We start from the raw sequence: 21,632 nt of genomic DNA, 5'->3' as shown, positions 1-21,632 counted from the left end.
AGGGTTTAATCCTTGGCCCACACAGCGTTGCCAGAGCTGTGGTGTAGGTCACAGCTGTGTCTCAGATTCGATCCCTGGCTCAGGAACTTCCATATGCCATGAGTGCACCTGAAAAAGAAAAAAAGATGTATGAAAACCTATAAAGATGAAAGTTTTAAGAGAATAGTTTAGGAAAAAAAAGGTATTTATCATGAAAGCAGCTTAAATGGGATTAATGGAGGTGAAAAGGCACATCAACAATATGATTTTATACCTGGCAACTTAGGAAACAACCAAGGTAAAGAAGGGTGGTAAAACAGAAGGATGAATACTGAAGTGCCACTTCCTTTTTTCCCAAACAATCCCTTAAACCCACACATCCTTAACCCTCTTTGCTCAGATAACATTTGCAAACGCAAGCATCATCAGAGATACTGGTAGGAGAAAATTGGGAATAACTGAATATCTCCAAATAAGGGATAGTTTAAAATATCTACAGCATGTGCATAAATACGCATATGCATAAAATGGAATAAAGGACAATTAAGAGAGGTCTTTTCTTGAAGATTTTGTGTAATTCAAAGCTGATTTTCTTTCAAGAATGATTGTCAGATGTGGGGGTGAATTTTAGGAGCGCATTCTTGTATCACTGTTGCTACCGTTCCTTACACCCCCATTTTTTATTCCTACTAGAATGTAAGCTCCATGAGGCAAGGATGGGTTGGATTTTTGTCTGTTTTGTTGAGTGGTCTGTCTCCAGATCCAAGAAAGGGCTTGGCACAGGAGGCCCCCAGGTTATAGTTAGATAAATTATCTGCGTCCAGTTATGCTATAATATTTGCAAACTGAGATTGCCTGCTTTTTATCTTCTCATCTTATCACTAGTATTTCATAGCATGGTCAACTGTAACTATTGACTTTATTTCCCAACAAAAAAGAAATTGGATACAAATAATATGTGTCAAGGCTATATGGAAGTACATGGGTATTATATTTTTCTCCATCCATTTTGTATGCTTAAAATATTTTATAATAGTAAAGTTTAAAATTTTTTACATGAAAAAAAAAATGGAGTTCCTGTCGTGGCACAGTGGAAACGAATCCGACTAGGAACCATGAGGTTGCGGGTTCGATCCCTGGCCTCGCTTAGTGGGTTAAGGATCTGGCATTGCCATGAGCTGTGGTGTAGGTCACAGACAGGGCTCAGATCCTGCATTGCTATGGCTCTGGCGTAGGCCGGAAGCAACAGCTCCGATTGGACCCCTAGCCTGGGAACCTCCATATGCACCGGTGCGGCCCTAAAAGGACAAAAGACAAAAAATAAAATAAAAATTTTTACGTGACATATCCTTGCAGTTCCCTTTGTAGTATTTTATATCAAACTTACTTTCCAACATTTCAGATTTTTAGGAGTGTTTTTATTTTTTTAGTACTTATACCACTGAATGAATGCTTAGATGGCATTTTATACATTGTAAAATATTTCTAAAGTATAATTGTGAAGGTTATAAAACAGTCACTAGAATCATTCACAGAAGTTTCAGTAGTAGAAACAACAGTGGCTAATAATGAGCTGCATATATAAATGGCAATCTTGTAAAACAATTGATAGTTTATCCAATCAGCCACTTTAAAATAATGCAGTTCCTGGTGAGTTTTATGAAGGTGAAACATTGACATTTCTTAATATTAGGTGAGCGAGACTTTAACATCTTTGTTTTGTATTGTCCTTAATTTATGTAATTAATATTTGCATAAAATAACACTATTGTTTACCGTGCACTCAGTAAAAATAATATTGTAAAAGATAGCAAAAAGACATTGGAAAATAACCCACCATGTAGTCAGTGAAAAAAAAGTAAAATATAATGCATAGTAGGTATGAGTAACTTCTAGTAAGGCAGAAACAGATTGTAATAATAAATGAGTGATATAGAATTATATTCACACTGCACCACAGTTCCTGTGTTACTGTATCCTCAGACTGTAAGGAAATGGTTAGGTGAATGGTGAATACTGTATGCACTTGATGGGATATGGTAATTAGTCATTAAAAATGATACCTATGGAAAAGATGTAATGACATAGATACTAACATTAAGCAAAGAAAATTAGGAGTTCCCATTGTGGCACAGCAGAAACGAATCTGACTAGGAACCGTGAGGTCGTGGGTTCAATCCCAGGTCTTACTCAGTGGGTTAAGGATCCGGTGTTGCTGTTGCCTCGAGCTGTGGTGTAGGTTGCAGATGCAGCTCGGGATCCTGCGTTGCTGTGGCATAGGCCGGCAGCTATAGCTCCGATTGGACCCCTAGCCTGGGAACCTCCATATGCCACAAGTGTGGCCCTAAAAAGCAAAAATAAAATAAATAAATAAATAAAAAGTAATTATAAAAAAAAAAGAAAGAAAATTAGGACACTGGAGTTCCCATCGTAGCACAGCGGAAATGAATCTGACTAGGAACCATGAGGTTGCGGGTTTGATCCCTGGCCTTGCTCAGTGGGTTAAGGATATGGCATTGCTGTGAGCTGTGATGTTGGTCACAGATTTGGCTCAGATCTGGCATTGCTGTGGCTCTGGCGTAGGCTGGCAGCAACAGCTCCAATTAGACCCCTAACCTAAGAACCTCCATATGCTACGGGTGTGGCCCTAAAAAGCAAAAGAAGAAAAAAAGAAAATTAGGACAAAGTTGCAGATATAACATGGTCATGTAAACCAGATCACTTTGGGGTGGAAAAACATAATTTTACCTAAATTATAGATGTACATGTATAACAAAAACTCTGAAACAGTGGGTGATATACTCTGATATTTTCTATTTCTTTTTTTAATCTGATTATGCCTTCCTTACTAAAGTGGTTTTACAATTCACTGAGTTATGGAACAGTTTGAAAAAAAAACCTCTTTGAAAACTTTGGGCACAAATACACAACAAGGATATAAGATTTCCACTGACATGATTTATTGTAATACAGAATTGTAAATAACTTTGTCAAATGGAGAATTAAAAATAAATTGTGTTAGATTCATCCAGTAGAATATAATACAGCAGAAAAGAATTAAGAGACTAGATCTGTAGTATATTACAGAGATAAATCTGAAAAACAATGTTAACCGAAATCAACAAGCTGTAGTTCGATTAAGTACATGTGAACTTTTAAAAACATCTAAAAACACCCTCTCTTGTCTGGCTGTAAAAAAATCATGCATGAGAATGAAAACACCAAAAACAAAGTAATGATTACCTTTGAGGTAAGAAGGAAGAGAGTGATCAGGAGCAGAGGTCATTCAGCTGTAACTACTGATTTTATTTCTCAACAAGAAAGAAATCTGATAAGATAATATGTGTCACATAAAATGAAATCTGTCAAAATAAAGTGTGTCAAGGCTAGATGAAAGTACATAGCTGTTAGATTATACTCCTTTTTTGGGCACTTAAATTTATAATAGTAAAGCTGAAAATTTTTTACAATAAAACACTTGAAGGAGACTGCTGCTTTTTTACCCCTACCTTAACCAATACAGTGATAAAAAGGAATGCCATATTTTTGTACAAAATTTCTAGCTTAGGCTTTTGTTTCTCTCTTTTTCCGTTTATAATTTTACTGGGAATTAAACCAACTGTGATAAATAATTACTGTTTCTGTAGTACTTTGACTTTTATTAAACACTTTCCTATTGCTTCTGAGCCTTGTGTGACTTATTTTCAATCGTATTCATAGAATACGTATTCATAGAAACTTAGTCTGGCTGAAGGGTGAGGAGATAGTGTAGTTTTGCTCTCCAGTCACTATGTTGAGTAAGATGGTTTCCTTCTTTAAGAACCCACTGTACTCAAAGGTAAGGTTTTGAACTAGATATTTTCTTTGGGTTTTTCTAGTCTTAGCATTTTCAGACTCTAACTTAGAATCTTTCTTTAGTTGCATTGTTAATTCTTTGAAACAAAGCAATGTGTACATTGACCCTCATCATATACAGAATAATGCAGTTGGCTGTGATGTGTCAAAAATTAATTGAAAGAATGGTCAACACAACTTTTGGTTTTGTGGTACACTTTCCACAGATGCCTCAAGTTGTAATATGTTGGTTGATAACTTGGCCCTTTCTTTCCCATGTTTAGTGATTTAGAATCTAGAAGAGAAGTAAAAAAAGAAGAAGGTGAAGCTTTTGCACGAGAACATGGACTTATCTTCATGGAAACTTCTGCTAAGACTGCTTCGAATGTAGAAGAGGTAAATAAGAAGCCTTTTAAAAATGTTCATCTTCTTAATAGAAATTTTTTATCTACTTTAATATACATTTGCTGATATATCACCCAGAAGCTCTTTGGTCATTGATAGTCTTTGAAAGTTGTAAAGTAGGAAAATTTCTTCTCTTTGAAATGGCTTGTGACATTCATCTTCTGTCAGACTCTTAAATTATATTTTGAGCCTTCTCTTGAAGCCAGAATGCTTTAACACATCTTTGTGTATACTTTCCCTAAAATCTTTTTTATGTTGCTTGGGAGGGGGAAAAAAAGAACACTAATGAAGTCTGGAAATGTTTCAAGACACTAAACATATGTAGCTGTTTGTATCCACTTCTACTTAACAGTGAAATTATTATATTACGGTTATGTAGCATTATAGAAAGCATGGGAATTATGCCATCTTTAATAAATAAAACTTGTAGTATCTCAGTTATTTTCATTGATCAACCTGAACTGTGAAAGTTTTCTGAACACACCATGTTCTTCTATGTTTTATGTATTTGGGTGTGGTATTTATTTACTGTACATACAGGAGTAGACAGTTAATCCTCTCTGTGGTAAATGCATTACTACATTCTCTTACTTCATAAAAAGCGAGACTAAGAAAATATGTTGTTTGCCCAGAGTAATGCTGGAGTTACCACCTTCTGCGTAAGAATCTTAAGAGCAGCTGCAGAAAGGGGTTCTAGAAAAGCAAACGACTGGAGAATCTCTAGTTCTAAGGATAGCAGAGGACAGGGGTCCTAGGCTGCAGCTAGCACTGTGCCTTCAACATAGGAAAAAATGAGTAAATCTTTATTAAGAATGAAACTCATGCTGTGGCTCTGGCGTAGGCCGGTGGCTACAGCTCCGATTCAACCCCTAGCCTGGGAACCTCCATATGCCGCGGGAGCGGCCCAAGAAATAGCAACAATAACAACAACAACAACAATAATGCCGAGGGAGCGGCCCAAGAAATAGCAACAACAACAACAACAAAAAAAAAAAAGACAAAAAAAAAAAAAAAAAAAGAATGAAACTCATAGCACTTCTAATTTATTACTGAGCCCAGAAATTGACTACAACAATTCAGCAGCATTAGTATTTTCACAGAGAAATTCCATTTTAGGTAAGATATCATTCTTGATGTGGTGCTCTGTGATGGTCCTTACTGTTTTTCCTACAGGCTCCAACTAATGTTTTATCTGTCATTGTCAATAATTACAACTTGATAACAAGAGTAATGTTCTACTTCAAACCCAGAGAGAAATCCATCCTTTGCTTAACTTGAAATAGACATATAAAGCTCCCTGTTTCAGTGAAGCATTCCTTTATTAGAGGTATTGGATTCAAAACCATAAGGGCCAACTTACTGTGGGGGTTTCATGACATCTGAAACACATCCTTATTGATTATTTACAATGGATTTTCTTGTTGCTTTTGAGAACCACGAAGCCAGAATTGTCTGTATTTTATGAAAAACCATACTGTGAAGTCAGGTGACAAGGCATCAAACTACTGAAAAGTAACTCTAAATTTCCAGTTTTGATTCTAATGCCTTTGTGTTCATTTTGCTTTTTTTTTTCCTTAAAGGGCCACGCTCACGTTATATGGAAGTTCCCAGGGCTAGGGGTCAAATCAGGGCTACAGCTGCTGGCCTGCACCGCAGCCACAGCAACACGGGATCTGAGCCACATCTGTAACCTATACCACAGCTCAAGGCAACACCGGATCCTTAACCCACTGAGCGAGGCCAGGGATCAAACCTTCATCCTCATGGATACTAGCTGGATTCATTTTCGCTGTCACAACAAGAACTCCCATTTTTATTTTTATTTTTATTTATTTATTATTTATTTTTTGTTTTTTTTTAGGGCCACGCTCACTGCATGTGGAGGTTCCTGGGCTAGGTGTTGAATCGGAGCCACAGCCACAGCAACGCAGAATGTGAGCCACATCTGTGACCTACACCACAGCTCACGGCATTGCCGGATCCGTAACCCACTGAGTGAGGCCAGGGATTGAACTTTTGTCCTCGTGGATGCTAGTCAGATGCATTTCCACTGAGCCACAACGGAAACTCCCCATTTTTCTTATTTTTAGCAAGCAACAGTAGATGTTTATTTGTAAGCAGCAAATTACTATTTCATTTTGCAAAACATTTAAATAAAATAAATACTTCATTTATGCTTTGATAGCACTTATAGAAATTATGTATCTGTGGTTAATAATAAAAATAATTGTTTAAATTTGGTCTAGGCAGGAATTTCCCATATTCATCAAGAACAGCACTTTTCTTGATCATGTAGATTAATTTGTCTCTCAGAAGCCAAGGATATTAAGAAGTAATTTTTTTTTTTTTTTGTCTTTTTAGCTATTTCTTGGGCCACTCCCATGGCATATGGAGGTTCCCAGGCTAGGGGTCGAATCGGAGCTGTAGCCACCGGCCTATACCAGAGCCACAGCAACGCGGGATCCAAGCCGCGTCTGCAACCTACACCACAGCTCACGGTAACGCCGGATCGTTAACCCACTGAGCAAGGGCAGGGACCGAACCTGCAACCTCATGGTTCCTAGTCGGATTCGTTAACCATTGCGCCACGACGGGAACTCCCAAGAAGTGATATTTTTAAATTCTGTTTTTAAAGGATTCATAGATATGCATTATATAATGTAATCATTTGTGAGATTTTACCTAAAAAATAAAGATGTTTCATGATAAAATATTTTACAAAGGTAGAAGACCATTCTGTGATCCAAAAAGGGTGAAATCAAACCTATATCTCTTTACACAACTTAGAAACTGATTGAACATGAAAATGATAACCAAAGGACCCCTGGACCTGGGAAGATGGAGTGGACTCACTCTCACCAACCCTCCTGCTAAGCACAGTGTGACGCAAACACAGGAGACTCAGAGCTGGAGAGAAGAAGGCCAACCAGCTAGAGACCATGGGGCTTGAAGGATGACACAGCAGTGGTTTCCTTGGTTTTCTTTTTGCCTCAGATACCTCAGATTGAGTGCTAGCTAGAGAAACCCAGAAAGGCCAGGTGTGGGGCAGTAGGGGAGGAGCCTACTCCCCAGCTAAAGGACCAGGGAGGGTGCAGCAAGACAGCTCGGGGTGGTGGGGGGGGGGGGATTCTCCTACAGCCAAACATCACAGAACAAATTAGGATGCTGCCTCTCCCATCAGCTGGCTGTACTGAGGTTTTTTCATGTTCCTCGTCATTCCCTGCAGTAGTGGTGTCAGAGGGAGCCAGCTGAAGCGTAGCTTTAAGAAAGATCGAGAGTCGTAACATAGTACCCAGAATGTCCAGGTTTCTATAGAAAATCACCACACCTAGAAGTACGAAGATCTCAAACTGAGTGGAAAAAAAAGGTAATCAGTAGATGCCAACAGCAAGATGACAAAGATGTTAGAATTATCTGACAAATGATTTTTTTAGGCAACCATCATAAAAAAAAAATGCCTCAACAAACAAATTTAGGAGCATGTCTGAAACAAAAGAAAAAATAGTCTCAGCAAAAGAAGTACAAGATGGAACTTATAAAACTGAAAAATATAACAACAAATTTAAAACTCAGTGGATGGAATCAACAGCAGGATGAAGGGGACAGAGGAAAGAAACAGTAAACTGGATGGTAGAAAAATAGAAGCTACTCAGTCTAAACTACGGAGAGAAAGTAGAGTAGAAAAAAAGTGAGCAGAGCCTCAGGTCCATGTGGGGCTCTAACTAAAGCTGTAATGTTGTATTATCAGAGCCTGAAAGGAGAGAGGAAAGAAGACAGCTCTGAGAAAGTATTCACAGAAGGAATGACTAGAGACTTCTCCAGTGTGACAGACCGTAAAAACCTATGGATTCAAGTAGCTGAGCGAACTCCAAACAAGATAAACCTAAAAAATCCACACCAAGACAAACTTCTGTCCACAATCAAATCTCAGAAAGCTAAAGACAAACGACTGTAACAGAAAAATAAAAATCATTTAAAGAAAAAACGAAAGCTAAAGACAAAAGAAAATCTTTTTTGAAAGCAGTGAAAAAGATTTCCTTACCAGTTCAAATGACAGACATTTTTCATCAGAAACTGTGGAGGGCAGTTCCCATTGCAGCTGAGCAGTAAAGAACCAGCTAGTGTCCATGAGGACGCAGGTTCGCTCCCTGGCCTCACTCGGTGGGTTAAGGATCCAGTGTTGCCTTGAGGTGTGGTGTAGTTCACAGGTGTGGCTCGGATCCCACATTGCTGTGGCTGTGGGTAAGCAGGCAGCTGCAGCTCAAATTTGACCCCTAACCAGGGAACTTCCATAGGCTGCAGGTGTGGCCTGAAAAAGAAGAAGAAAAGAAAGAAGGAAATGGTGGAGGCCAGAAGGAAATAGCACATTTTTCAAGAGCTGAGAAGAAAAGAACTTTCACTGCACAGTGGTAGAACCAATAAGAATATCTCAGGAATGAAGGGAAATGACAACATTTTCAGAAGAAAGGAAAAGCAAGAATTTATCAGTAGCAGATCTACCATGTAAGAGTGGCTAAAGACGTTATCTAACAGAAGTGAATTGATAGGGAGTTCTTGTCGTGGTGCAGGGGTTAACTAATCCGACTAGGAACCATGAAGTTGCAGGTTCGATCCCTGCCCTTGCTCAGTGGGTTAACGATCCGGCGTTACCGTGAACTGTGGTGTAGGTCGCAGACACAGCTCGGATCCCGCGTTGCTGTAGCTCTGGCGTAGGCTGGCGGCTACAGCTCCAATTAGACCCCTAGCCTGGGAACCTCCCATATGCTGCAGGAGCGGCCCAAGAAATGGCAAAAAGACCAAAAAAAAAAAAAAAAAAAAGAAATGAATTGATAAAAGAAAGAGTCTTGGAAGAGGGAATACTAGTAACCAAAAGTATGAATAGTTATAATAGACTTTTTTCTTAAAGCCTTTAAGTCTTAAATTACATTTGACACTTGAAACAAAGCTGTAATGTCAGATATGGTTCTCTGTGTACTATAGGAAATACCATAAAACTGTGGCAGAGAAGGGGACAAAGAGACAGCAAGGGAGGCCACGTTTCTACACTTCACATGATTTGGTAAAATGACAACACTAGTGGACTGTGTTAAGTTTTACACACACACATATGTATAATGCAATACTCAGAGCGACTACTAAAATATATACAAAGAGAAACACTAAAAAACAATAGTAGATAAATCAATATAAAATTCTAAAAAATGTTCACTTAACCCTTGGGGTGGGGGGAACAGCAAGCAAAAGAGTTCCCTGGTCGCTCAGTGGGTTAAGGATCTAGCATTGACACAGCTGTGGCTCTGTTAACTGCTGTGGTTTGGGTGTGATCCTTGGCCCGTAAACTTCCACATGCCGCAGGTGTGGCCAAAGAAAAGAGTTTAAAAAAAAAAAGAAGATGACATGAAATAAAGGTATACAACTCAAAAAGGAAGAAATAAAAATTCATACTTGCGGATGGCATGCTTGCCTCTGTAGGAAATCCCAAAGAATTTACAAAATAACCAGAGCTAAAAAGTGAGTTCTGCAAGGTTACAGGATACAAGACAGATATATTTAAAAATCTACTGTATTTCTATAACCCTTCAGTGAACATCAGAATTTAAAATGCAATATTGTCTATAATCACAAAAAGAAAATGAGCTCCTGCCATGGCACGAAGGGTTCAGCAGCAGCTTGGGAGCACTGGGATGAGGGTTCATTCCCCAGCCCAGCACAGTGCATCCGGCATTGCTTCGGCTTCATTCGTGCAGGAGCTCCATATGCCTCAGGGCAGCCAAAAGAAGAGAAAGAAAATGAAATACTTAGGTACAAATCAGAAATGCCATGTTTAGGACTTGTATGGTAAAAACTACAAAATGCTGATGAAAGAAAATTAAAGAAGATCTAAATAAATGGAGAGATTGGAACCTAGTATTCATACACAACCTAGTAATGATGTCACTTCCTCCATAAATTGTTATATACAGATTTAACCCAATTCCTATCAATCTAATCCCAGTAAAATTTTTTGTAATTATCTGATACTATGTATTGAAAGGCAGAGGAACTAGAATAGCTGAAACAACTTTGAAAGCAAAGAATAAAGTAGGAGGAATCACTATTTAATTTCAGGTCTCATGTAGCTGCAGCCATCAAGACTGTGTGATATTGGCGAAGGCAGAGATGTATCAGTGAAACCACAGAGAGAACCACAAATAGACCCATGCAAGTACACCCAACTGATTTTAACAAAGGGGCCAAACCAGTTAACAGTGGAAGAAATCTGTTTCAGCAAATGGTGCTCTAGAAATTGAACATCCATAAGCAAAAAAAAATAAAATGGACCTAACCACACACCTTGTACAAAAAAAACTAACTCAAAACTGATCATGGTGGGAGTTTCCTCTGTGGCACAGTGGAAACGAATCTGACTAGAAACTGTGAGGTTGCAGGTTTGATCCATGGCCTCGCTCAGTGGGTTAAGGATCCAGTGTTGCCATGAGCTGTGGTGTAGGTCACAGATACAGCTCAGATCCTGTGTTTCTGTGGCTGTGGTGTAGGCCGGTAGCTATAGCTTCAATGGACCCCTAGCCTGGGAACCTCCATATGTGGCTCTAAAAAGACAAAAGACCAAAAAAAAAAAAAAAAAAAAAAAAAAAAATCATGGAAGTTCCCTCATGGTGCAGTGGGTCAAGGATCCAGCATTGCCACAAGCTATGACATCCGTCATGGATGTGGCTCTGGCATAGGCTCCAGTTCTGATTCTGATTCAGCCCTTGGTTTGGGAACTTCTGTATCCTGAAAGTGTGGCCATAAAAAAAAAATAAAAATAGTGCAATAAAGAACTTTCAGAACTTAATAGAGTTCTCATTGTGGCTCAGCAGATTAAGAACCCAATTTGTGGAGTTCCCATCGTGGCTCAGCAATAACGAACCCAGCTAGGATCCATGAGGACATAGGCTAGCAACGCAGCTCCAATTCGACCCCTAGCCCGGGAACTTCCATATACCATGGGTGTGGCCCTAAAAAAGCCGGGGTGGGAGGGGGACCCAAATTAGTATCCGTGAGGACTCCGGGTTTGATCTTTGACATTGTTTCTCAGTTAAGGGTTCAGTGTTGCTGCAAGCTGCAGTGCAGGTCACAGAGCTTCGATCTGGCATTGCTGTAGTTGTGTAGCTCTGGTTCGACCCCTAGCCCAGGAACTTTGGTATGCCACAGATGCAGCCCTAAAAAAAAGAAAAGAAAACCTCAATAGTAAGGAAACCATACAGTTCAGTTAGAAAATGAGCAAGAGACATGAGCAAATGTTTCATCAAAGAGGATATATAAATGGCAAATAAACACTTGAAAAGAAATATTTAGCATCACTAGCCATTAGAGAAATGAAAATTAAACCCTCCATGAGATATCACTACACACTTACCAGAATAGATACAGTGAAAAATAGTGAAAACACCAAATGCTGGCAAGGATGTGGCGAAGCTGGATCACTCATTTATTGCTGATGGGAATTTGAAAATGCTGTAGCCACTCTGGAAAACAGTTTGGCAATTTCTTTAAAAACTGGATGTGCAGCTATCACATGACCTAGAAATTCCACCCTGGGCATTTATCCCAGAGAAATGAAGACCGATGTACACACAGAAACCTGAACACAGTTGTTGATACCAGCGTTACTCATAATAACCAAACACTGGAAACAACCCAGATGTCTTTGAACAGATGAATAGTTAGACAAAGTGTATGGTCCATCCAGCACCGTGGACAACTACTCAACTCAGCAGTTAAAGGGGACAAGCTGTTATTACCTGCAACAACCTGGATGAATCTCCAGAAAGTTATGCTCAATGAGTTAAGTCAGTCCCAGAAGGTTGCACACTGTATGATTCTATTTATATGACTTGACCGAAATGACAAAATTAGAGAAATGGAGAGCAGATTAGTCATTTCTAGTGTTAAGCAGGGTGTCAGCGTGGAAGAGGAAGTGGGATGGTTATAAAGGCAGCATGAGGGATCCTTGATAATGGAAATATCAAGAATATTGTATGTACTGGTTTACTCAGCATAATAGATTCACCATGAAGGATCTGTTGGGGCAGAGAAGGGCCAAAGTGGTGTTAGAGAAAAATGCACAGGATAGCCCTCCTCAGAGGGGAATCTAAATATCAGTAACACCAGCTAGAATTGTAAGATGCAGTTAAAACCGATGAAGTGTGATACCAACAACTCAGCATAATTCATTTTGTAGTAGGTAGGATGGTATGTATTTTGATATTTAAAAAGCTTCATTTCATTGACAACCGGGGGGGGGCGGGGGAGTGAAGACAGTAAGTCCTGTTGCAAGAGGACATCACTTTGATTTTATGGGCTGTCTCTGACCTGTGAATCCCACAGTGAGCATCCTCTCCTCTTTCAGGCTTGGAGCCAAGTACACTGTGTTTCTAAACCATACTGTCCTCTTTCTCCTTTCCATCTCAGGCCCTACTAACACCTTCATTTAGCACTGCTCTCCTTATATCTTGGACTTACTATTTTCCTTTAACTCTGATGTGCCAGCTGTTTTGCTCTTACCTGAGTTTATGCTGCTGATCTTCAACAGGGATATGAAGCTAAAAATGGCACCCAAGACTATACTTTAAATTTTTTTTTTTTTTTGCAAATTATCTTCTAAAGAGTTTATTTATAAAAATAAAATGATACCCTAGTCTGCCTAAACTAGATATTACTTATGGAGGTAGAATTTCTCAGTTAAGAGCTACTATTTAATAATAGATGGATATCATTTTATGTTTATAAAATCATATATAAGATTAATACCATACACAGACTATGAATATGCAGACATTATATACATACAAACATAGAAAGCTCTCTCCATATAAAATCTCTCTGTAGTAACAGACTGCTATGGTACACAAGCATTTATGTTTGAGTATGTGTGTTTCTAAACTGTAAATTATAATTTCCAAATTAAAAGTTAAAGTAAGAGAATTCATTCCTCCTACGAAGTGGATTTTGGTCAGTTTTTTACAACCTGAGATGACCCCAAACATGGCTATTATCATTCATCCTATTTGTTACTCACTGAAGAAATACACCCTTAAATGTCATAGTAGAAGTATACCCCAGAATTCATCTCCTAAATGTCAATGAAATGAAGAAGCCAATTTCAGGGTTCCCATTGTGGCTCAGTGGGTTAAAAACCCAACTAGTATCCATGAGAGTGCGGCGTTTTTGTTTGTTTTGTTTTGTCTTTTTTTTTTTTTTTTTTTTTTTTTTTGCCATTTCTTGGGCCACTCCCACGGCTAGGGGCCAAATCACCACAGCCACAGCAACATGGGATCCAAGCCACGTCTGCGACCTACACCACAGCTCACTGCAACGCCGGATCCTTAACCCACTGAGCAAGGCCAGGCATAGAACCCACAACCTCGTGGTTCTTAGATTCATTAACCACTGAGCCACGACGGGAACTCCGAGAATGCGGGTTTGATCCGTGGCCTTGCTCAGTGGGTTAAGGATCCAGCGTTGCTGCAAGCTGCGGTATAGGTCACAGGTGTGGCTCAAATCGGCATGTCCATGGCTGTGATGTAGGCTGGCAGCTGCAGCTCCAGTTCGACCCCTAGCCTGGCAACTTCCAGATGCCGATGGTGTGGCCTTAAAAAGAAAAAGGAAAAAAAAAAAAGGCCATTTTCAACCAGTATTTTTGTCCAGATGGTAATTCGTAGGAGACTGGAACTCATTCTTTACATTTTCAATTCCTGTTACTGATTTTTAAACTTGCTATTTGGATGCTATACACATATACTTGAGTGCATGGCCTATGGAGGAACCCACGTATTTAGTTGTCATTTTTTCAAGCAGTGTCCATGCTGAACTCACAGGGCATCTATAGTGTCATTGCAGTCTTGACTAGGAAAGTGACCTTTAGGCTCGTTTACCTCTCGTTGGCAAAAAAGATTATTTTGACCTCTGTTTTACTAAAGATTTTGCTGTTAAGGAATTAAAGACTCAACCCTCTGACCAGCAGTAAATGTTTTTTTGTTGTTGTTGTTGTTGTTATTGTTGCTATTTCTTGGGCCGCTCCCGCGGCATATTGAGGTTCCCAGGCTAGGAGTCCAATCGGAGCTGTAGCCACCGGCCTATACCAGAGCCACAGCAACGCGGGATCCAAGCCGCGTCTGCAACCTACACCACAGCTCACGGCAACGCCGGATCGTTAACCCACTGAGCAAGGGCAGGGACCGAACCCGCAACCTCATGGTTCTTAGTCGGATTCGTTAACCACTGCGCCACGACGGGAACTCCAATGTTTTTGAATATTAGTTTGACTTCCATTTTCAACTGAGGCCTGAAGGTTGGTGAGGACATCAAGGTAGCACGCCTGCCTGCTAACTGCCCGGCTCCCCGTTGGCCACACGCCTGCTCGGCTGCCAGCCCCTGGCCGTTCATTCCAGAACCACAGTTTCGTTTATTGTCCCAGTCTGCAGGGTTCCAGGAAGGTGTGAGCCCAGTGGTCTCTCCTGTGACACACGGAGGAGTTAGTATCGGGGTTACGAGACGCTCCAGTGCCTGACCTCTGGTGGTCTTGCTTAGGCACATGGATGGCAGCGTTTAGAAGGGGGTCTGCTAAGTGGAGACGTCTTTCAGGAGTCTTTTCAAATGAAGAAGACATATCTAGTGCCTGAAATATTAAGGCGGCTGTGGAGTGGTGTGGCACGTTGTCAAAGTTCTTTCACAGAGCACGCGAACCCAGGCGCGTTGGGCATCCGTTCCCACACGGTAGAGACTAGCTGTACTGAGGGTTAGCCTGGCCTGCTTTGAGGAGCACGAATTAAAACCATGGCTCCTGCACGGGGTTCTGTGGTCAGACGAGTTTAAGAGGAGCTAGAGTCCATGCCCCCTTTAAAAAACCAGAATTCGCAACAGTGTATTCGTTTCTAAAAACCCACTGTTAAAAAACTTGACTTCTTTTTAACCCAGAGGTTTCCAAATGTGATTTAGCCATACCACCCCCCACCTAAAGAAACAATGGAATTGTAGTGGGGTGCATAGTATCCAAAAGACAGATACCCTTGCTAATTCTCTTACTTCATGGTAACATGGAGTTTGCAGTGGGGGAATGGGGACTACATTTTTCTTAAGCTCAGAGTATCTCGTAAAAATATTTTTTTTCGAAATCAGGAAGTTCCCCTTGGCATAGTAGGTCGAGTTTCTGGTACTGCACGCAGGCTGTAACTACAGCACGGCTTTAGTCCCTGACCTGGGCCCTTGCACATGCCCTGGGTGCAACTAAAAAAATAATGTATATTTCCAAATCAGTTGTATATAGAACAGTGCTTGTCAAACATGAATGTGCTTTCTCATCACCTAGGAATCCTGTTAAGATGTAGCTCCTGACCCAGTAGGCCCAGTTGGTCTGGGGTGTGGCCAGAAAGTCCACATTTGGAGCCGGCTTACAGGATGATGTCAGTGCCGTGACCGGGGCGCCCCCTGAGGAGTGGGCAGGCTGGGAAGTCAGTGGGCTTTTCACTAACAGGAGAGGCCAGTAGAACGCTATCCTTTCCCAGCTCCACAGACATTATTTCTTCAGATCGTCTAGTCAGCTTTGTCCTCTCCTCTGCCGATTCCTGGCTTTCAGCATAGAATGCCGTCGTCATCGTTTCACCCATCCTAACAGCAAAAGCTCTCAGGCCCTCTTCTCCTGGGTATGTTCTCTTCTAGTTTCTAGTAAGATCTACCTCTGTTTCCTCTTTCTTTTTGTGCCTCCTTTCACAGTCTGACTTCCTCCATCACAGCCCTGGACCTCCTGGTTGCCTCACCTACAAATGCTTTTCTTACCTTGAAGGGTCCCTTGGGTTTATCTGATGCTTTGAACCACTCTTCTGTAAACTTTTAGCTCCATGACACTGTCCTCTCTCTGCCTCTCTAGCCTTCCAGACTCTTGACCCTCTCTTTTTTCCAGTTGAAATGGCACTTAAATCCAGGAATAGCCTTCTTAGGCTGTGTGTTCAGCTCCACCCTGACCACTTGTCCCTGCGCAGTTCTGCATGAGTGGGTCTTGGACTGTCCCAGTTTAACGTGCAGACTACATGGGACAGCCTGTCTCTGCTCTCGTGTACAGATGATCACTGTCCTGTATCCTAGAACGTTCTCTTTTCCGACCCTTTACACTATTTCTTCAGTTAATATGGATCACTTTCCACATGTGTATTACTATTTCTGGTGTTAAATCTCTCTCCAGATTGTCCTCTTCTGTGACTCCATCCTGATTGGATGCCCTGTTTTCATTTTTCAGTCCTCTCTGCTGTTGCCTGTTAAGATCTTTCTAAAGCTGAGTGTCACTCTCCAGCTTGATGAAATCCATGCAGTGGTTCCCCGCAGCGTCAGAATCAAGCTCCTTAGCTTGGAAGACAGGCCCCTGTTTTTTGCTACCTCCCCCGTGCCCTCCCTGGTAAACCTAGGGCTTGTCGGCTGGTGGTGTTCCTGACCCCTTTGATAGAAAGTCTTCTCTGCCCTTGAGACGCCCTTCCTTCCCACCTGAACTTCGGGTACAGCCACTCTAGTCCCTCCTCTTGGGCTGTGCTGAGACACACGACCTCCACCACCCACAGGGTCAGCACGTGGGCACGCTTTTCTCCAGGCACGTATTTATCGTAGCTCCCCGTCATGACCCTCCTTTTTCACATTGGCTCATTATAAGGACAAAATTCCTTGAAAATACAGACTATCTTTTCATCTCGGCATCCCCAACACCTAGCACAGTTTCTCCCCCACACAGTAAAAAATGTTTGGATGGTGAAGTCTTTGCTTAATTACTTTAACCTCACTTCTCTTCCTGCAGTCTTGAATCAGCTCATGCCTTGCTTCCATTTGTCAGCTTGTAGGTGGAATTCTGTCCTAAACCGTCTTTGCCCTAAGCATTCTAAAGCCTAGGAGATTTTTGAAAACACAGGTGAACAGATTGGCTTCTCCTTTGATGGGGAGCTCCCTCCATAGCTGCCTGGGGTCTTTGTGGTTTCACAGGGTTTTTTTAGACCCAGGAATAACTGTAGCAAAAATTCTGGCAGGCTAGGAAAAGTACTCCTTCCCAAAAGCCACAGGCCAACTTTTTAAAAGGGGTTTCAATACTCCCAAAGTGATATATTTACTTTATAATTCCTTCCCTGTTTGTCTCTATATCTTTTCTCTCTAAATTAAAATTTCATTTCCTCAGAGTTGTACATTCCAAAAACTTAGAGTAGTATATACTCTCTAGGACCTAAAGGTGATTGTGGTATGAATAATGGTGAAACATTCTTTGTCAAACAGTGTCACTTTGTCAATCTCTTAGGCATTTGATGGGCAATTTTTCCCTATATTCATCAATTTTACTTAAAATTAAGTGTGGAGATTTATGTGAAACCAGAAAACTATATGAACATCAAAATTTTTTGAGGGAAAGATTAGTTATTAAAAATATCTTAAACTATTGAAACAAATCAGAACTGGAAATTCCTGGCTTAACTGCTCAAGTACTTAAGATATAGCCATGATGATAGCTGAAAATATAGCCAATTTACCAGAAGACAGATTGCTGTAAACTGCCAAGCCCTCTGACCTGACAGGACCAGTGGATTTCTGTGTCCAGGGGAAAAACACATGACGATAAGACTTCTGTAACTAAGAAACCAGTTCCAAGGCCCCTAGTTAGTACTTGTGTCCTGTCCTGGTGCTTGGAAATCTACAGGCCGAATTTGCAGTGGGAAGACATCATCCTTGCCTTGGGCTCCGTTGTAAGTGGTGGAACAGGTGTTTTTGTAGAGCTGGAATGTGGCTATAAACTGAAGGCTTTGTTGTCTCCTTAACCCTGTTCTCAGTATTGTGGGTACCACAGGGCTTTTCACTGGAAATCTGACCTGGCTTATCAAGGCTTCCAGCATCCCTTGAGGGCAGCTTAGTGTAATAAATATTTACTACTCCCTCCCGCAGGTTGCAAGGCTCTCAGTTTCTCCACCTTAAGTTTGGCCATCACTCCAGGGCAGTTCAGGGATGGTCCAAACCAAACTAACTTTGAAAGTTACATGCATTTTCTCTACATCTAAACCAGGGTAGCTAAACATGTCTGAAGAAAATCATGCTGTTACATGCATGTCACACACTTACACACTCACACAGCCAGCTCCCAGGACTTTCCCATCAGCATTAGAGTTCTGTGTGTCTAAAATAATCTCTTCATTCCCTCCTCGAAACTTGATTTTCTTCTTTTTTTTAATCTCAGTTTGAAGCATACCCTTCCCACTCAGTCACATAAGCCAAAAATGGAGTCATCCTTAAACACCGTATCATTCTTAGCCTGTTTTTCACCCAGTCCTGTTAAATTCTCCAAAGGAGGCAATCCATTCTAGTTGCCACTATTTTAATTTATCGGCCTTCATTTTTTACCTTGATTATTATTCTAAACCCCTTCCTGGCCTTCCTGTTGCTGACCTTGCCTCCGTAGGTTTTCATTCTCTGAACTACCTTCTGACTTTGTCTCCCGCCTGCTTCCTGCCTGTCCTCAGCTTCCAGTGTAACTGAGCTTTAAATCTGCCTCTGTCCAGAATGCTCTTTCCTCTCCTTAATTTCCCTCATAAATAGGTAGGAGTATACTTAGCCTTTAGGTCTCTTCACGGGGCTTTTTCTCGTGACAATTTTTCTACTGGCAGAAGTGGTTATATGCCATGTTACCCTTCTAAACAACTATTGTGGACGTGTTAGTGCTATGTTCCAATTTGGGTTTACATCTATCCTGTGCTACCACGTCCTTGAGGTTTTATAAAGACATTCATTTCCCAGAGTATACAGTTGAGTATGCTCAGTGCCTGGTACAAACCAGGTACTCCATAAATGCTGGTTGAATGGGATAACTAAATTACCGAGGAATTAAACATGTCTGTCTGTTACCTCTGACAGAAGGAGAAGAAGAAAGTTTGTTAAATACTATACCCGCAAACCTTTCTAACCTAGTAGTTCCAGGTCCCCCTCCCACCCCACCCTTTATTTCCCTGGTGAAATTGATCAGGATTTGTTTAAGCTACACCTTTCCTTAATAAGCATTGGCTGGTGATGGTGATTTTTGTAAGAGAAGGAAGGACACAAAGGATGTAACATGTATTTTGTACTTGCAAAAATAATCCTAGCAATTTGAAATAATTTCTGGCTAGGCTTTGCTTTTTAGGGCCACACCAACAGCTTATGGAGATTCCTAGGCTAGGGATTAAATCAGAGCTACAGCTGCCAGCCTACACCATAGCCACAGCAATGCAGGATCTGAGCCACGTCTGCAACCTATACCACAGCTCACGGCAACACTAGATCCTTAACCCACTGAGTGAGGTCAGGAATCGAACCCGCAACCTCATGGTTCCTAGTCAAATTTGTTTCCACCACATTGCTATGGGAACTCTTAGCTAGATGTTTTTTAAAGGCTATGAGAAATATGTGATTTTATGTTCACTTTTAACAGCAGCATAAGCAAAGTAAATGCAAGTCCTTAGTTGTCCTAAAGATAATTGATCCTAATAAAGACAAGATACATGTGGGCAGAATGTCTTTACCCTGTTTCTGCTACAGTCGTACAGGGTCTTGGGCCCATCATTCCTCCCTTTGCAGAGGAAATGACGAGAATAGGGGAGGCCGTGGAAAATGTGAGGGAGGGGGGAAATGGCTGTCCCTCCACTGGGCTCCCCTCCAGCCTGCCTCACCCCCAGGAAATGGCCCCTGTGGGATGTGCAGGAATATGGTTTGAAAGCTGTTGTATTGGATGGTGTGTGTGTGAGGCCTCTCCCCTGGAAGCTACATCAGATAGAATCAGAACATCTTCAGTCACAAAAATTTGAAGACGCTTCATGTTTAAACTGCTTCATCGTGAATTCTAGTCTGATGTCCTTTCCACAAGGCTTTCCTATCTCTGCATCATATCTAAATCTTAGTACATTTTCTTTAGGGCTCACTGTACACATTGTGTGTGGCTAATTTACGTTTTGATGTTCAGTTTTATTTAATCACAGTATTTGAATGCACTGAAGAGTGTGGCTCACATGCAGCCACTTCTTCCGCTGCTGGTCCACATCATTGCATGGGGCGGTGGTGAGGGCTGATGGGGCTTACATTCATCCTCCAGCAGTCTGCACTGGGCACCATTATTACCCTCACTTTACAGAGAGGTGAAGTCCCAGCAACACATGTGGTAAGATGTGGCACTGGGCTGTGACCGAAGACAGCAGGTTCAGAGCCCCACCTTAGCCATACTGCTTATAAACACCTTAGCCAGCCATTCTGTTGATGAACAGCTACAACTTCAACCCACAAAGTTAATGTCCTCATTTTTGTTCATACCTTGAATTTCTTTTCAGAAATAATGAAAACCTGTGTAAATCATTTAGCATAGTGACTGGCCATAGTAGGTACTTGCTAAACTATTGGTTTTTATAAGATTTGGCAAATGGACACCTATAATGTCCATAGCATTGATTAACAGTTAAGAAGAGAAGTTTAAATAGCAATCTAGTTCTGAATTTCCCAGTCGCAGAGAGAACTAAAGGGTCACATACTTTACAGGGCACTTTGCTCTTTAGCATCTAGTCAAGATTTATAAATAAAACCAAGATACTTCGATTTATTTTGAAGTCTTACCTAACAGATACTGTAATTTTTATCTTGCCACCAGGTGGCAGCATGTCACACAAGGAAACAATTTAAATGCTATTCTGTTGTAGACAATTTATTTTCAGTATTTTTCCTTAGAAACTATTAAGTCATAATAAAAGTACAATACTCATGTTCCTCTTTGCCTCTGTCCTCTCTGGTCGGCTGCGAAGGCCCTCACAGCACATTGTCCACGGCCTCAGCTGGACCTGCCTCAGTCCTGCACCTGCCGCTGAAATTTCAGCCCTTGTGCTTGGTTCTCCTGCCTGAGTTGTTTCCATTCAGCAGCTGAAGAACTCCCTTCTCCTTCTCCCTGTACTTGCCCTAGTACCCAGAGAAGTGCCAAATCTTGGGAACAATTTAATAGGCGCCCTTGGGTAAAGGGCAGGTGGTGGGTAGGCTCCACATCCAGTTGTGTCCTTGCTGAGTATTGTTTGAATTTTAAATGTTTATAGTTCTTTGTGGTTATGTTTATTTTCATTTGTGCTGTGAAGACCCTACTTAAGTTCAGGTGTTATCAGAACAATTCAGATAACTGCTGCCAGGGCTTGAAAGATTAGTGTCTGAGGTGAAAGGCAATTAATGGCTAATGAAGGTAAAGGACTGAACATGGCAATTAATCAAAGTAGGATGGGGAGAGCTACTGGAAAAGCAGAGAGAGAGTGAGGCTTCAGAAAGGGCGTGCAGCGCTGTGTAAGAAGGCAGGAGGCGCACCAAGGTGAGCTGCTGCAGGGAAACCTGTTTATGCTTCCTGATCGTGGATCTGCCTA

General features: G+C 41.2%; 1 protein-coding gene across 1 annotated transcript in view; it reads left to right on the top strand.

Moving 5' to 3' along the window:
* The window catches only part of RAB2A (RAB2A, member RAS oncogene family), an 81,567-nt gene that overhangs the window by 52,110 nt on the left and 7,825 nt on the right, over positions 1-21,632 (top strand). Inside the window, exon 6 of the mRNA XM_001926704.6 lies at positions 4,098-4,209. Coding sequence (XP_001926739.2) covers positions 4,098-4,209 — 112 coding nt within the window. The remainder of the gene's footprint in view (positions 1-4,097; positions 4,210-21,632) is intronic.

This window comes from Sus scrofa, chromosome 4 (assembly GCF_000003025.6).
Source record: "Sus scrofa isolate TJ Tabasco breed Duroc chromosome 4, Sscrofa11.1, whole genome shotgun sequence".
NCBI classification, from domain to species: domain Eukaryota; kingdom Metazoa; phylum Chordata; class Mammalia; order Artiodactyla; family Suidae; genus Sus; species Sus scrofa.
The sequence above is the reverse complement of the archived record's forward strand: the minus strand, read 5'-3'. Positions and strand labels throughout refer to the sequence as shown.